General features: G+C 43.4%; 1 protein-coding gene across 2 annotated transcripts in view; it reads right to left on the bottom strand.

The window, feature by feature from the left end:
- The window catches only part of mthfd1b (methylenetetrahydrofolate dehydrogenase (NADP+ dependent) 1b), a 90,564-nt gene extending 74,394 nt beyond the window's left edge, over positions 1-16,170 (bottom strand). Inside the window, exons 1-2 of one of the 2 annotated variants that reach the window (XM_072272249.1) lie at positions 16,065-16,170; positions 1,895-1,979 (exon numbers count right to left, since the gene is read on the bottom strand). In XM_072272249.1, coding sequence (XP_072128350.1) covers positions 1,895-1,979; positions 16,065-16,102 — 123 coding nt within the window. In that variant the 5' untranslated portion in view covers positions 16,103-16,170. Of the gene's footprint in view, positions 1-1,894; positions 1,980-2,083; positions 2,321-16,064 lie in introns of those variants that run through there. The other variant, XM_072272241.1, reaches the window with a different exon arrangement.
- Positions 16,171-17,618: the final 1,448 nt, after the last annotated feature.

Below are 17,618 nucleotides of genomic sequence, written 5' to 3'. Positions count from 1 at the left end.
TGAAAGGAGGAGAATGAGAGGCGAAAAGGAGCATGAGCAAACTGAAGAATAGGAAGCAAATGAGATAGAGGGAGAGAGAGAAAGAGAGAGAGAGAGAGAGAGAGAGAGAGAGAGACACAGAGAGAGAGAGACAGAGAGAGAGAGAGAGAGAGAGGGAGGAGCAGAATGGATGATAGGATCAGGATGCATAGGAAGGGAAGGTGACAGATGGGTCTCATGACTGAGGTGCTGGATAGATATGGGTGACAGAGACTGGCAGTTAATATAGTCAGAAATAGAAGAAAGCATAAGGTGGCAGAAAAAAAGAATGAGAATGCAATTGTGCAACAGAAACAATATATTAAAAACTGTAAAACTCTCCTTGTTAAAAAGAAATTGATATGACTATGGCCCAGAAATACTGATCATGTTCTAATCCTTCTATTTGAAGAATTTAAATTTACGTAATTAAATATGGAATAAAAGGTGGTTTATTAATAGTGATCATGAAACCACTGAACTGTGTTAAACCCTGTCCGATTGACTATTGCTCTGTAGGATAGGAATCCTTATCCACTGTAGGTATGTGACGCCAATCCCACAGCAATGTGACAAATGCTGGGAGTACTCAGCAGGTCAGGCTACAACTGTGGGAAGAGAAACTGAGGTAGTGTTTCCGATCAAAGGCCCTTTGTCAGACCTTAAAAGTTAACTACATTTCTCTTCCCACAGATGCAGCCTGATCTGCTGTGTATTCTGCACATTTTTCCTTTTTATTTTAGATTTCCAGGTTCTTCTTTTTAAAATATTTCCACAGCAATGTGATATGCCTCAGCAGGTCTGACATTGAGGAGATGCAATGTTGGCCCAGATACAATGCGAGAACAGTAAACAAAGGAGAACGGAAGCAAGGTTAATGAAGTGGTGAGATGGATGGGCCAAAGTTGCTCGGGCCAGCACTTAGTCACGCTCTACACGTTTGGAATTTCCAATCAATTTACCAGCTGTGGTCCATATAGATTGCGCCCAGAGCTGGAAAAATTTATTATTCTTGCATGTCAAGTGCCCCGTTCAGGTGCTCAGCAAATGTACGACCATGAAAGACTGAGAAGCAGCTCCACTGTGCTAGGCAAGTGTGCCATGCAACGGTTCAATATAACTGCTACCTTGATGCACGAGTCAAGCACCTTGGCCAGGAAATTAAATGATGTTTGGTTATGCAAAATTAAGTCTCAGTACTTCAGGCCAACTTCCCATAGAAATCTTCCTTGATTAGAGGAAAAAATGGGAGCAAAAGTAGGCCCCGAAGACATCCTTTCAATGTCCATTCTATCTAGGCCTTTCAATATTTGACAGGTTTCAATGAATTTTCCAAAGCACCTCCGCCCTTTATAGTCATAGTCATACTTTATTGATCCTGGGGGAAATTGGTTTTCGTTACAGTTGCACCATAAATAATTAAATAGTAATATGTAAATTATGCCAGGAACCATGTTCGTGTCTCCATCATCTGAACTAGTTACACGAACAAGTTAGCCCTCTCAAGGGACCCCGGAACACCCTCAGGCTCACTGGCATGGATGTGTGAGGTCAGCTTCAACTTTACAGTTCACATCCATTCATTTCCTGCACCACCCCAGCTCAATGTCTTGCTGCTTTACCCATCACACAGCCTGCTCCTCTCGTCAGCATTAACCTGTTTTGACTCCTTCCCCCAACAATCATGGTGGTGGGAGAGAGAGAATTGATGTAGCTGCTGCCTTGAATTTCACAGAACATCTCAGAGTCACCTACCATACTTTCTTATATACAAAACTAATTTGACACACATATGCAATGATCGTAAGGTGTAGCAGCAGAATTACGTCATTTGGCTCATTGGGTGCTGAAAGTGACTCAAAGCTATGATACTCACTTGCAGAATAGCCAAGCCAGGCCGAAATCCTGGGACTTGCTCCTTCATCAGTTTCACTTCATTCTTCAGTCGTTCCCTGACTTGTCTGGGGGGGGGGAGGGGGAGGAAAAAGAAGAGAACACACACACTCAATCATTGGTCAGGACTCAAACCAAAACAGAAACCATCTATAAACTGTGCAGTTCTCACGTGGAAGTTTTCACTCCGGACACCACACTCGCTACTGCCCTCATTGCCAGCAAACTTTTCCATGGATTAAAGAGTACTGCAGCCAGCCTGGAGCCCCTGCCAAGGGGCAGGAGGGGGCCACGAGAGAGGAAAGGGTAGGTTAGCTTGCGCATTACTGAAGAGAAAAGCAGAGACTGATACTCGGTATGAAACAGCTGGAAGTGCCAGGAATCAGCCCACACACTATAGTGTGTACTGGCCTGTGATGCTTGTTGGAACAGTAAGTGTTACTTATTTGCACAGACACAGCCTGCGAACACAGTTACAATTTTCAGATGTGTTCTCTACCCTTTGCCGTCACCACCCAATGCCCCCATATAAATCCTTCAGACCACAATCATATATCCATTAGATGAGGAATATTCAGTAGCCTATACTTCTGTGAATAACTTATTAAAATGAAGATTTTGCATAGTCAAGGCCACCCGATCAGGATTAGGTCCAAATTCCTCTCCTACTGTTCAGTTATAGTTGAATTTTAACAGACTGGTAATAAACATCCCCGGTCTGAGACACATTACATTGAAAAAAGTGTGTATGTGGGGGGGAGGGGGAGAAGAAAGACAGATGTAAAGAGAACTGCCTTGCTAAAGCAGCCAACATAATCGAAAGCAACCCCCTTCCCCCCAAAACATTCTCTCTTCTCTCCCCTCCCATTGGGCAGAAGCCTGGAAGACCGTATCAAAAGGATTCTGCCCCATTGTTATACAACTTGTCCCCCTCATATGATAAGATGGATCCTTAACCTCACCACCCAGCTCTGTATGGCTTTCACTGCCTACCTGCACTGCAGTTTCAAAGTCATAGTAAAATTTATTATCGAAGTATGTATACTTCACCATATACTACTTTAAAGTTCTTTTTTTGCAGGCATTTACAGGAAAATAAAGAAATGCAACAGAATTTATGAAAACTAGGTATAAATAAAGACTGACAAACAACCAATGTGCAAAAGAAGACAAATTGTGCAAGTCCTGCCAAAGGGTTTCAGCCTGAAACTTCAACTGTACTTTTTTCCATAGATGCTGCCTGGCCTGCTGAGTTCCTCCAGCATTTTGTGTGTTTTACTTGGATTTCCAGCGTCTGGAGATTTTCTCTTGTTTGTGGACAAATTGTGCAAGCATATAGATCAGTGAGGTTTTGTTTGAATAACACTCAATAGAAGGTTTCTAGTATATAACTGGAAAAATACAGAACTGGTGGAGACGCTGTCTTGCTAAGCCACGTAACCCTGACACTTGGGCTTAGTAAGGTATCTGGTCTTGAGTTACAGAGCAAATAAGGTTACCCTTGGCTGACACTTACCCCCTGAGAGCATATGAAACAATATGGATCATTGCTTTGGAATGCAGGTCATTGGCTCTTGATGGTTGTTGGATTTCAATTTCACTAAATTCTCCAATATTCTTTTTAATTTTTTTTTTTCCAAATCCTCTTCTTCAAGCTTTTTTGTTTTGTTTGTGGCAGTATGCTCTTCATAAGTTAGCTCCTATATCCTTGTATAGAAACAAAGGGTGACTTCTCTGGCTGTGAAGATGTTCTGAACCATCTCAATGTTATGGAGACAATGTCTTATTTTAAGGTCTCTAACAGAATCAGGTTTCTTATCATTGCCTCATAAGATGTGAAATTTAAATAAATGAGTATGTTTGCAGATGATACAAAGGTTGGTGGAGTTGTTAGTATGCAGATCTGGGCTGAGAACCATTGAGATGGTTCTTTGTTTCTTTCTGTTACAAATGCTTTACAAGGCCAGCATTCCATACACCATTGTGATTGTGTTTCGCTGATAGTAGGTTTAATATCTTCTTGGTGCACTGCAAAGTATCTAAAACAGAGGCTGCACTGTCTGAGCAATGTCAGCAAGATCAAGGAACTGACAGTAGACTTCAGGAAGGGGAATTCGGAAGAACATGCATCAATGCTCATCAGGGGTAACACAAGAGATTCTGCAGAAATCTGCTGGACGTCTTGAGCAACACACACACACAAGCTGGAAGAACTCAGGTCAGGCAGTACCTCTAGCTTTTTGTGTGTTGTAGTGGAAATGGTAAGCAGCTTCAAATTCCTGTGTGTCAACATCTTGCAGGATCTATCCTGGTCCCAATATTGATGCAATGACGAGAAAGCAATGCCAGTGGTTCTACCTCATTAGGAGTTTGAGATTTACTTATGTATTATTACTACTATTTTCTTTTTTTATGTATATGCAGTTTGTTGTCTCTTGCACATTGGTTGTTTCTCTATCTTTGTCATATGGAGTTTTTCATTGATTCTATTGTGTTTCTTTGTACCCATTGTGAATGCCCAAAAGCAACATCCATCATCAGGGACCTCCATCACCCAGGACAGGCTTGCTTCTCACTGCTGCCATTAGGAAGAAGGTACAAGAGCCTCAGACTAACACCACCAGCTTAAGGAACCATTAGGCTCTTGAACCAAAGGGGATAACTTCACTCAGTTTCACTTGCCTCATCACTGAAATGTTCTCATAACCTATGGGCTTATTTTCAAGGAACATCTCAAGTTCTTGAAATTCATTGCTTATTTAATTCATTTTTTATGTGCAGTTTGTCTTTTGCACACTGGCTGAATGCCCAAGTTAATGCGGTCTTTCATTGATTTGGTTATGATTATTATTCTGTTATAGACTTATTCAGTATGCCCACAAGAAAATCAATCTCAGTTGTATATGGTGACATGTATGTACTTTGACAATAAATTTACTTTGAAGTTTTGACCACTGAACTCTAGCTAATTTTATAGGTGAATGATAGAGAGTACCCTGACTGGTTGTATCGCAGCCTGTATGGATCCTCCAATGTATAGGATCGTAGAGGCTTCAGAGTATTGTAGATTAGTTGGCTCCATAATGGGGAAAGCCCTCCCCATCACTGAGGACATCTTCCAGAGGCAGTGCTCCAAGAAGGCAGCATCCATCACTAAGGACCCTCACCAGCCTTCTTCTCATTACTACCATTGAGGTTGGATAGGAACCTGAAGACACACATTCAACATTTTAGGAACAACTTTTTCCCTCTGCCATCAAATTTTTAAGTCCATGAACCCATTATTCCTTTAATTTAGACTATTAATTTAATTAGAAATTTATAGCAATTTTACCTCTTTGCACTGTACTGCTGCTGAAAAACAACAAATTTCATCACATATGCCAGTGATAATAAACCTGATTCTGAATGCCCCACCACGTGGCCGCAGAATTAGCTGTGGTCCCTGGAACAGTAACCATGTAAGAATCAAGATTAGCGATAATTAGGAAACTGAAAATGCTTTCCAATAAAATGAAAAACAGACCTGATGGTACTCGTGACCTGAAAATAAATCAACCATATGATTTCCTGATGAAATTTTAGACTAACATATGACTGATTCCGCCTATTTACATTTTGGAAGATAAGCGACTGGCTGCCTTCTGCAGAGAATCCACACACAGAAGACACATTGTTATACTCTAGTTGGAGACTGATTCATGCCTCCTCCTGGGCACATACATATAGGGCCTTAGTTTAAGGTTTCATTTATCAGAAACAGGTTTTGTACAACTGCCTTATATGATGTGAAATTTGTTGCTTTGTTGCAGCAGTACAAAGCAATGCAAAGACCAGAATTTACTATAAATTACACAATAGAAATTATGAAATTACAAGAGGAATGGTAGCATTCATGTGTTCGCAGACTATTCAGAAATTTGATGGCGGAGGAGGAGGAGCTTATCAATGAACGTGGGGGTTTGGGCTCCGGCACTTCCTCCCTGATGGCCGTAATAACAGGCATGTACCAGATGGCAAGGGCCTTAGTGATTCATAGCACATTCTTGAGGCACTATCACTTTAAGAGCTCCTTGATGGTGGGGAGGATTGTGCCTGTAACAGAGCTGGCTGAGTCTACAACACTCCGCAGTCTGTTGCAATCCTGTGCATTGCAACCGCCATACCAGAGATACATCGCTGGAAATTTGGAAGCATCTTTGGTGATATACCAATTCTCGTCATAGTTCTAGTGAATTAGAGCTGCTGTGTGCCTTATTCGTGACTGCATCAAAGTGTTGGGGGCAGGATAGGTCCTCCATGATATTGACACCAAGGAACTTGAACTATGTCCATGATATTGATGCAGAAGCAGAATTAGGCCATTCAGCCCATCCTGTCTACTCTATCATTCCACCATGGCTCTATTATCCCTTTCAATCCCGTTCTTTTGCCTTCTCCCTAAAACCTTTGACACCCTTATTAACAAAGACCCCATCAACCTCCGCTTTAAACATACCCAGTGACTCGGCTCCCACAGCCATCTGTAACAATCAGTTCCACAGATTCACTACCCTCTCTCCTTATCTCTTTTCTAAAGCGACTTTTTTCTATTCTGAGGCCGTGCCCTCTGGTCCTAGACTCCCCCATTGTAAGAAACCATCTCTCCACATGCACTCTATCTAGGCTCTTCAATATTCAAGAGGTTTCAATGAGATCACCCCTCACTGTTCTAAACTCCAATGAGTACAGGCCCAGAGCCATCAAACACTCCTCACACATTTACCCTTTCACTCACAGAATCATTCTCCTGACCCTCCTCTGGATCCTCACCAAAGCCAGCATATTCTTTCTTAGATAAGGGGCTGAAAATTGATCACAATACTCCCAGGCCAGTCTGGCCACAAAGCCATTAATTCCATCATCCAAATCATTGACATATAACGTAAAAACAATCCGTCCCAACATCGACCTCTGCAGTACACTAGCCATTGGCAGCCAACCGGGAAAGACCCCCATTATTCCCACTCTGTCTCCTGCCAACAGCCAATCTCCTATGCATGCTAATATCTTTCCTGTAATATCATAGGCTCCTACCTTGTTTACAGCTTCAAGTGCGGCACCTTGTTTACAGCTTCAATTGCGGCACCTTGTCAAAGACATTTGAAAATCCAAGTATGCATCTAATGACTCTCCTTTGTCTACCCTGTGTTATTTCCTCAAAGAATTCCAATACATTTGTCAGACAAGACTTCCTCTTAAGGATGAGATCTACAGTGGATGTGATCTACATGGATTTTAGTAAGGCATTTGACAGGGTTCCACATGGTAGGCTTATTCAGAAAATCAGAAGGCATGGGATCCAGGGAAGTTTGGCCAGGTGGATTCAGAATTGGCTTGCCTGCAGAAAGCAGAGGGTTGTGGTGGAGGGAGAGGGAGTACATTTGGATTGGAGGATTGTGACTAGTGGTGTCCCATAAGGGTCGGTTCTGGGTCCTCTACTTTTCTTGATTTTTATTAACGACCTGGATGTGGGGGTAGAAGGGTGGGTTGGCAAGTTTGCAGATGACACAAAGGTTGGTAGTGTTGTGGATAGTGTAGGGGATTGTCGAAGATTGCAGATACACATTGATAGGATGCAGAAGTGAGCTGAGAAGTGGCAGATGGAGTTCAACCCAGAGAAGTGTGAGCTGGAAGGACAAACTCCAAGGCAGAGTACAAAATAAATGGCAGGATATTTGGTAGTGCGGAGGAGCAGAGGGATCTGGGGGTACATGTCCATAGATCCACAAAAGTTGCCCCACAGGTAGATAGGATAATTAAGAAAGCTTATGGGGTGTTAGCTTTCTTTCCTTTTTTTTGACGTTTATGTGCAATTGTAATTCCACTATATTAAACTAAATAATGATAATAGTTGTTATAAAAAATATTAATAATAGTGGTTGAATACTAATTTCCATGCATCTCTTCTGTTCCATTTCTTTCTGGTCCAAAATTTCCCCAGATCTTTTCTTTACTTGTATTAATTCCACATTTTCCAAAAAAAAACAGTAATCATTCAAGCCAAGGGTGCTTATGTTAACACTATTACTATGTTGGTGAGACAAACAGTATAAACCATTCGGAGAGTCATCTAAAGTCTGCTCGCTCTGGGGTTATAAATTCAATCCATTTATTCCAAATTTGATAAAAATTTTTCCTTTTGAATTCTCAGAGCGTAGGTCATTTCCATTTTAAATATTTCCAAAATGATGGGGTGTTAGCTCTCATAAGTCGAGGGACAGAGTTTAAGTGTCGCGAGGTAATGATGCAGCTCGATAAAATTCTGGTTAGGCCACACTTGGAGTACTGTGTTCAGTTTTGGTCACCTCACTCAGGAAGGACATGGAACCATTGGAAAGGTTACAGAGGAGATTTACCAGGATGCTGCCTGGTTTAGAGAGTATGAATTATGATCAGAGATTAAGGGAACTAGGCTTTACTCTTTGCAGAGAAGGAGGATAAGAGGAGATATGATAGAGGTATACAAGATATTGTAAGGCAGCCAACATAATTAAAGACCCTACACACCCCAAACATTTCCTCTTCTTCCATTCCCCCTTCAAAAAAAAAGGCAGAAGGTACATAGGACATACCACCAGTCTCAAGGATAGGTTCTTTCCCATTTTTTAAGACTTCCAATGGTCTCCTGGTACAGCAAGATGCCGCAATGACATCACAATCTACCTTGAACCTTATTGTCTACCTGCACTGCACTTCCTGTGTAACTGCAACACTTTATTCTGCATTGTAAGTTTTCCCTTAGACAATGCACTGATGTAATGAAACTATCTGTATGAATGGTGTGCAAGATGGTACAAATGTCAATAATAAATCATTTTACCTCCACCTGACTCCTCCCCCTCTGAAGGATGCACTTTCCCTGTAACTGTAACGCTATCCTGCACTCTTTTTTATTGTTTTGACCTTGAACTAACTCAACTCATTGTTGTAATGGAATGAAAAGCAATGGAAGAATTCATTGAGGGGTTAGCATTGGAAAGGGTGAACAACTTCAAGTTCCTGGGCATCAAAATCACTTAACATAGAAATATAGAAAATAGGTGCAGGAGTAGGCCATTTGGCCCCTCGAGCCTGCACCGCCATTCAGTATGATCATGGCTGATCATCCAACTCAGAACCCCACCCCAGCCTTCCCTCCATACCCCCTGATCCCCGTAGCCACAAGGGCCATATCTAACTCCCTCTTAAATATAGCCAATGAACTGGCCTCAACTGCTTCCTGTGGCAGAGAATTCCACAGATTCACCACTCTCTGAGTGAAGAAGTTTTTCCTAATCTCGGTCCTAAAAGGCTTCCCCTTTATCCTCAAACTGTGACCCCTTGTTCTGGACTTCCTCAACATCGGGAACAATCTTCCTGCATCTAGCCTGTCCAATCCCTTTAGGATTTTATACGTTTCAATCAGATCCCCCCTCAATCTTCTAAATTCCAACAAGTACAAGCCCAGTTCATCCAGTCTTTCTTCATATGAAAGTCCTGCCATCCCAGGAATCAATCTGGTGAACCTTCTTCGTACTCCCTCTATGGCAAGGATGTCTTTCCTCAGATTAGGGGACCAAAACTGCACACAATACTCCAGGTGTGGTCTCACCAAGGCCTTGTACAACTGCAGTAGTACCTCCCTGCTCCTGTACTCAAATCCTCTCGCTATAAATGCCAGCATACCATTCGCCCTTTTCACCGCCTGCTGTACTTGCATGTCCGCTTTCAATGACTGGTGTATAATGACACCCAGGTCTCGTTGCACCTCCCCTTTTCCTAATCGGCCACCATTCAGATAATAATCTGTTTTCCTATTTTTGCTACCAAAGTGGATAACTTCACATTTATCCACATTAAATTGCATCTGCCATGAATTTGCCCACTCACCCAACCTATCCAAGTCACTCTGCATCCTCTTAGCATCCTCCTCACAGCTAACACTGCCACCCAGCTTCGTGTCATCCGCAAACTTGGAGATGCTGCATTTAATTCCCTCATCCAAGTCATTAATATATATTGTAAACAACTGGGGTCCCAGCACTGAGCCTTGCGGTACCCCACTAGTCACCGCCTACCATTCTGAAAAGGTCCCGTTTATTCCCACTCTTTGCTTCCTGTCTGCTAACCAATTCTCCATCCACATCAATACCTTACCTCCAATACCATGTGCTTTAAGTTTGCACACTAATCTCCTGTGTGGGACCTTGTCAAAAGCCTTTTGAAAATCCAAATATACCACATCCACTGGTTCTCCCCTATCCACTCTACTAGTTACATGCTCAAATAATTCTATGAGATTCCTCAGACATGATTTTCCCTTCACAAATCCATGCTGACTTTGTCCGATGATTTCGCCGCTTTCCAAATGTGCTGTTATCACATCTTTGATAACTGACTCCAGCAGTTTCCCCACCACCGACGTTAGGCTAACCGGTCTATAATTCCCTGGTTTCTCTCTCCCTCCTCTTTTAAAAAGTGGGGTTACATTAGCCACCCTCCAATCCTCAGGAACTAGTCCAGAATCTAACGAGTTTTGAAAAATTATCACTAATGCATCCACTATTTCTTGGGCTACTTCCTTAAGCACTCTAGGATGCAGACCATCTGGCCCTGGGGATTTATCTGCCTTCAATCCCTTCAATTTACCTAACACCACTTCCCTACTAACACGTATTTCGCTCAGTTCCTCCATCTCACTGGACCCTCTGTCCCCTACTATTTCTGGAAGATTATTTATGTCCTCCTTAGTGAAGACAGAACCAAAGTAATTATTCAATTGGTCTGCCATGTCCTTGCTCCCCATAATCAATTCACCTGTTTCTGTCTGTAGGGGACCTACATTTGTCTTTACCAGTCTTTTCCTTTTTACTGCAGCACTCTCCACTCCCAACACACAGCCAGAGCAGGGTGATGCTGGAATGACTCCGAGGTCACAATGATTTGATTATAAGTCAGCTGATATAAAATATATACAACTGTTGAACATTGAGCTCAATAAAATCTTGACTGTATGGATCCCTTGCAGGATGGGAACCCAGGCAATATAAACTAGCCTCAAACTAGTCCTGGCATTTCAACTTTCATCTCCCTTCACCTGGAATAAACCCAAATGTTCTGATTCACAACTTCAGCAATCTTCACTTAATAGTCCCCTGTAAAACACAGCACACATTAACAGCCATGTAAAAGAAAAATGCTGATACTCCTCAGCTGCATCTGCGTGAAAAGAAGCTGAATTAACACTTCAGGTTAAAGACCCCTTTGTCAGGAAAAAAAAACCAAGGAAAGTCAGTGTGGCTTTGTGAGGGGGAATCCCCATCCGGGTGAGTTTGATCAGATAATAAAGGAGACTGATAAATGCAGGGTAATAGATGTTGTTTATTTGGACTTGACAGTCCTGAACAGTAGTTTGGTCTACATGGTATTCAAGGCAAGCTGGCTAAATGTATCCAAAGCTGCCTTGAAGATAGAGAGAGGGGGTAATGGTGGAAGGATGGTTTCCTCATTGAAAGTCTGTGTCTGTACACTGGAATGATCAGTGCCTGGATCTTTGCTGTTTACGATATATACTAACAATTTGGATATTAAACAGGAATTATCATTAGTAGGTATAGTGTATCAATTATAGAACAGTACAGGCCCTGTGGCTCACTATGTTGTGCTGACTATTTAACCTATTATAACGCTTCCCTCCCACATAGCCCTCCATTTTTCTTACATGTCCTTAAATGTCCCTAAATATCTGCCCCTACCACCCTATACATTTCTATACATTTATAATGTTCTATACATTTACCACTCTGTTAAAGATCTTATGACATCAACTCCAAAACTTTTCCCGAACTTAAAGATATGCCCCTTTGTATTAGCCATTTTTGCCCCTGGAAAAAGTCTCTGCTTTCCACTCTATGTATTCTATTTATCACCTTGTACACCTCTATCAAGTTGCATCTCATCCTCCTTTGCTCCAAAGAGAAAAGCCCTAGCTCACTCAGATCATCTTCATCAGACATACTTTCTAATCTAGGCAGCATCCTCATAAACCTCCTCTGCACCCTCTCTAAAGCTTCATTGTCCTTCCTATAATGAAGCAACCAGAAATGAACACGTGTGGTCGAACGAGGGTTATATAGAGCTGCAACATTACTTCACAGCTCTTGAACTCAATCTGCTGACTAATACAGGCCAGCATAAGTTCTTAACCACCTGATCAACTTGGACCCCAAGATCTTCCTGCTGCTCCATAATGCTAAGAATCCTGCCCTTAACCTTGCATTCGCCCTTCAAGTTCAAAGTGAAACACTTCACACTTTTCTGTATTGAAAGTTACGTGGACAACATAAAGATTGGTGTTGTGGATAGCAAGGAAGGCTGTCTACAACAGCAGGATAGAGACCAGAAGTAAAATTGGGCAGAAAAGTGGCAAGTAGAAGTTAATGCCTGCAATTGCAAAGTTGTGCATTTTGGCAAGTCAAATATGGGTATGATATATACAATAATTGATAGCACATCAGAAAAATTGATGAACAAAGGGACTTAAGGTTCAAGCCTATAGTTTTCTGAAAGAGGCAACAAAGGCATTGTGCATTAAAGCATATTGTGAACAGGTCTGGTCACCTACATACAGGAAAAATCACCAAGATTAGAAGAGTACAGATTAATTTTTCAAGGATGTTGCCAGGATTTGAAAACCTGAGTAAGCTAGGACTTTATTCCCTAGAGATTAGGTAAATGAGGAAAAATTTGACACAGGTATATAAAATTATGAGTGGTGTTGGTAGTATCAACACAAGCAGGCTTTTTTCTACTGAGGTTGGGTGAGACTAGAAATAGAGTTAAGGGTGAAGGGTGAAATGTTTAAGGGAAACACGAGGGGGAACTTCAATTAGATGATGGCGTGAGTGTGGACTGAGCTGTCAACAAAAATGGAGAATGTGAGTTCAATTGTAATATTAAAGAGAAGTTTCAAAAGTACATGGATGGGAAGGACATGGAGGGCTATGGTTTGGGTGCATGTTTATGGGCAGAACAACAGGTAGGTATGGACTAGATGGGCCAAAGGGACTGTTCCTGCGCTGTAGTGCTTTATGACTGTTAAGATAAACAAGGTGCTGAAGAAGGCATACAGCATGGGTCACGACACAGACTACAAGAGTTCGCACATTATGTTGAAACTTGTCAACGTTGGTCAGGCTACACAAAATATTGTTTGCAGTTCTGATCACCACACTATAGGAAATAATGATGGTGCTGGCGAAAGTGCAGAGGAAATTCATTTGGATGTTGACTGGATTAGAGACAGGATAGGCTGGGCTTGCTTTCTCCCCCACCCAAGAGACTGTGTCATGGTAGAAGTACTGCTTATAAAATTATGGGAAGCATAGATGGGTAGATACATTTACCCATGATATAAGCATCAAAAACAAGAAGGGAGAAGAAAGATTTTAAAAGGAATCTGAGGAGTGTTTACTCAGAGTAAACACATCATGTCTTAATTCTGCTTCTATGTCTGACAGTATAATGGTCTCATGGAATGGCCTGTCTAGTGGTGTACTTTTCTGTTGTTGATTGCAGCTAACTCAGGAACGCTGAGAGTTAAGTCACAGTTTTATTTCCAAGCTTGATATCTTTTTTTTAAGAAATAGGGAAATCTATAAAAACCAGAGTGATGGAGATCATGCAGGAAAGTGGAGTTGAGGAAAACGGCAGATGGGCTTTGATCTTTGATTTTGTTAAGGGTTTATAAAACACTGGGGAGTATTATGAGCAGTCTGGGGCTCCTTATCTTAGGAAGGATGCACTGACACTGGAAAAGGTTCAAAGGAGGTTCACGAAAATGATTCTGGCATTGAACAGCTTGTCATATGAAGAGACTTTGATGGCTTTGGGTCTCTAATCACTGGAATTCATATGAATGAGGGTGACCTAATTGAAACTTATTGAAAGGTGAAAGGCCTTGATAGAGTGGAAGATGTCTCCTATGGAGGGAGAATCCAGGACCATAGGACATAGCCTCAGCATAGAGGGGTGTCCTTTTAGAACAGAAATGAGGAGGAATTTCTTTAGCATGAGAATGGTGAATCTGTGGAATTTGTTGCCACAGGCAGCTGTGGAGGCCAAGTCTTTATGTATATTTAAGACAGAGGCTGATAGATTCTTGATTGATCCACGCTTGAAGGGATATGGGGAGAAGGCAGGAGATTAGTGCTGAGCAGAAAATTGGATCAGCCATGATGAAATGGCAGAGCAGACTCAATAGGCCAACCGGTCCAATTCTGTTCTTATATCTTATGGACTATACACAATCTCCTCTCCCTTCACACCTTCAATCTAGAAGGAGAAGATTTAAAAGGGACAACTTTTTCCATACAGAAAGCAGTGGTACATAGAACAATCTGCCAGAGGAAGAGGTGAAACTGATTACAACTGCAATGTTTAAAAGGCATTTGGACAGATAAATAGATAGGAAAGGCTTAGTGAGACTATGGGCCAATCACATGGCAAATGGGACAGCTCAGTAGCGTATTGGATCAGAATGGATGACTTGGGCTGAAGGGCCTACCTCCGTGCTGTATTGTCCCTTTTTCTTATGCTCGAAGATAACTATCTCCTTCTCTCAAGTCAAACCTGTTCCAGGAAAGATAGTCCAGTCCTGTTGATTTATCAACAAGAGCTACAGTCTGGTTCCGAGTCAGATACTCTCTTCTGGAGTGGCCCAATTGTCTGCCTGAACCTTATGGAAGGCACAACTCTGCCCTACAATCCTCCTTTCTCTTTACTGCCATTCACAATGTACCTGCTGTACATTCTCTACTAAATTCTCTTTCACTGAAAGCCAATTGCTCAGTCTCATCTCCAGCCTACACATCCCTAACCACACCGCTTTTTAAACCCATCACAGGACCCCATCTTTAACTTGAGATCTCCTTTCCCTAGTTATGCAATTTACTCATGGAAGAAGGGCAGGCTACTTGGCCTTTGAACTTGCTCCACCATTCATAAAGGTAACATTCTGATTGTAATCTCAGCTCTGCAATACAGTATACTTGTAACACTTCACACATCATTTCGTTTATCAAGGATCTATTGACCTTTGCCTTAATAGTATTCACTGATTATGTTTCAATTTTGAAAACTTATGGCCACCAAGCCAAAAGTTCCCTCATCTTAAATGGAAAAGTTCTTATTTTTTTATACAATGAAAGCCATTCCTAGATTCCCTCAAGAAAATTTACTATGAATTTGAATTAAACAACCACATCACATGAGATTCTGCAGTTGCTGTAAATCTAGAGCAACACACAAGTGTTGAAGGAACTCAGCATGTCAAGTAGCATCTATGGAGAGAAAAAAAGTCAATCCCGATGAAGGCTCTCAGCCTGAAACATTGACATTTTATTTTGTTAGCTGAGATCCTCAAGCATTTTGTGCGTGTTGGTTTTCACTTCCAATCTGTCAGTACTCCTCAGGATCATATGCTTCAGGTAAGTACTCTTGTCCCTGTTCTGAACTCTCGCTTGGCCTCTCCTTAGATGGCAACCTGTCAATTCCAGGTAATTAACCTAGTAAACTTTTCTGCACACCAGTCCTTAATGAATCCTTGGCATTCAAATCCCCGGCATTGAACATTAACATTCTGTTACTGCTACTCTTTTGGTCTGTCTGCGTTGAAGGAGCCAGTTCTCTGAAGCCACCCCACTCACAGCACCAAGTCCCGTGGGTGGGTGACAGGGAGCACGCTCGCTGCGGGCGGGGGGAAGGATCGGGCCCGAAGGTAGAGGCGCGCATGAAGGGGGGGGTGCGTGCACGTGGGGGGAGCGCGCACACGCGCAGTGGAATAGGCGTGCGTCGCCGGGAGCTTCGCGAGGGACACGCGCATAGGTGGTTGATTGGCGAATGGGAGAAGGGGCTGACGGCAGTGATAGGACGCGCCCCCTCCCTCAGCACACAGATCGCGGACCTGGCGCCGTCAATCAGCACCGCGGGGACTCGGTGACCTCCACGTGTGAGAGAAAGAGCGCGGGCGCAGCTTCAACCCTCCGCCGTTGAAAACTCCAGTTCGAACTATAGCGAGGGGGAGGGGGAATGAGTCGCGCATGACCCCACGGCCCCTCGCGACGAACACTTACGCCGCCAATTCTTTGCCGCTCAGCACCGAGGCCTCCATTGCAGCCCGAGCAACCCGCCACTGAGCGATCACACTAGTTAGGAGGGGACAAGGGAGAGGGGGACTGCTGCCTGCACCGATGCTGACCAATCACAATCCAGCCACCCACCCATTGCGACCAATCAAGTGTTAGCTTGTGCGTGGTGCTCTCCCCACCCAGTGGCTGTGCTCGACCCGCCCGTCCGTCCATAAACCAACCAATGAATGTCCAGCCCCATTCGGCCCAATGCATCCATTCCGATCCAATAGTCTATTGAGCTGGACCCATTTGCTATGCGATTGGCCCATTATCTGACAAATCAAGGACCTATCTCACATGTAAACCATTTTATTCTGAATTGAATTGAATTGAGCTTCTTACATCCTTCATATACATGAGAGTAAAAATCTTAATGTTACATCTCTGTCAAAATGTGCAAAGTGCAATTTATAGTAATTTATAATAAATATTATGTACAACAGGACAGTCAATATAACATAGAAGTATAATTGTATCAGCATGAATTAATCAGTCTGATGGCTTGGTGGAAGAAGTTGTCCCATTGGTCCTGGTTGGAAAAAACGTTCTCAATGTCACCCTCACCCTGATGGCCAGCTTCGTGTGTGGCTGCATCAGGTTGTGTGTAGAACCCAGATATGTGGGCACCAAGTAGCACCATGTGCCCAGGTTCTACCTGTTGTCCTGGCTGCGAAGGATGGGTCTGGCCCCACTACTACGCAACGCCCCAGTCAGCTGGTCGTTGCCGCCATACCTGTCCTTCGTAGAAAAGTTCTTCCAGGACAACGCCTTTGACCACAGGGCCATCAGGCAGTGGTCGGCATGGAATGTCCTGCAGGCACTGCAGGAGAAGGACGTGATGGACACAGTGGGGTGGTTCCCTGTGCAGACCGTCCAGTTCATCTGGCAAAATGCCTCATCCCCAGACCTCACCAACAGGCACCAAGGCCTTGCCTGGTTGGCGGTGAGAGGGGCCCTCCCAGTCAGATCCCTCCTGTATGCCCGGAATGTCGTCTCCACACCCCGCTGCCCACAGGTGGACTGCAGTGAGGAGGAGTCTGTGACCCACCTCTTTGCACACTGTGGGTTCACAGAGAAGGTGTGGAGGAGGATGGATGGGCTAGTGTCACGTTCCATCCCCAGCAGCTGTGTAACAGAGGACTCTCTGATCTACAGGCTGTTGCCGGGGACGCACACAGAGACCAACATTCGGTGCTGCTGGCAGATCATCAACTCGGTGAAAGACGCTCTTTGGTCGTCCTGAAACTTGATGATCTACCAGCACATGGAGATGTACGTGGGAGAATGCTGCCAACTGGCACATTCTTGGCTGTAGGAGTACGTGCTGAGGGACGCACTGAAAATTGGTGCAACCACCGTAAGGGCCCGCTGGGGAAGGACCACGGTTTAGGGTTCTTCTTCCCGCGGGAGTGGGAGGGGACGGGTGGCGGGGAGTATACCCCTCAACAATGGTGTGGAAAGATGAAACAACAGAGTGCCACGTGGCTGGCTAGAAGT

The sequence above is a fragment of the Mobula birostris genome, chromosome 1, assembly GCF_030028105.1.
Source record: "Mobula birostris isolate sMobBir1 chromosome 1, sMobBir1.hap1, whole genome shotgun sequence".
NCBI classification, from domain to species: Eukaryota; Metazoa; Chordata; class Chondrichthyes; order Myliobatiformes; family Myliobatidae; genus Mobula; species Mobula birostris.
This window is presented reverse-complemented; position numbering and strand designations above follow the sequence as displayed.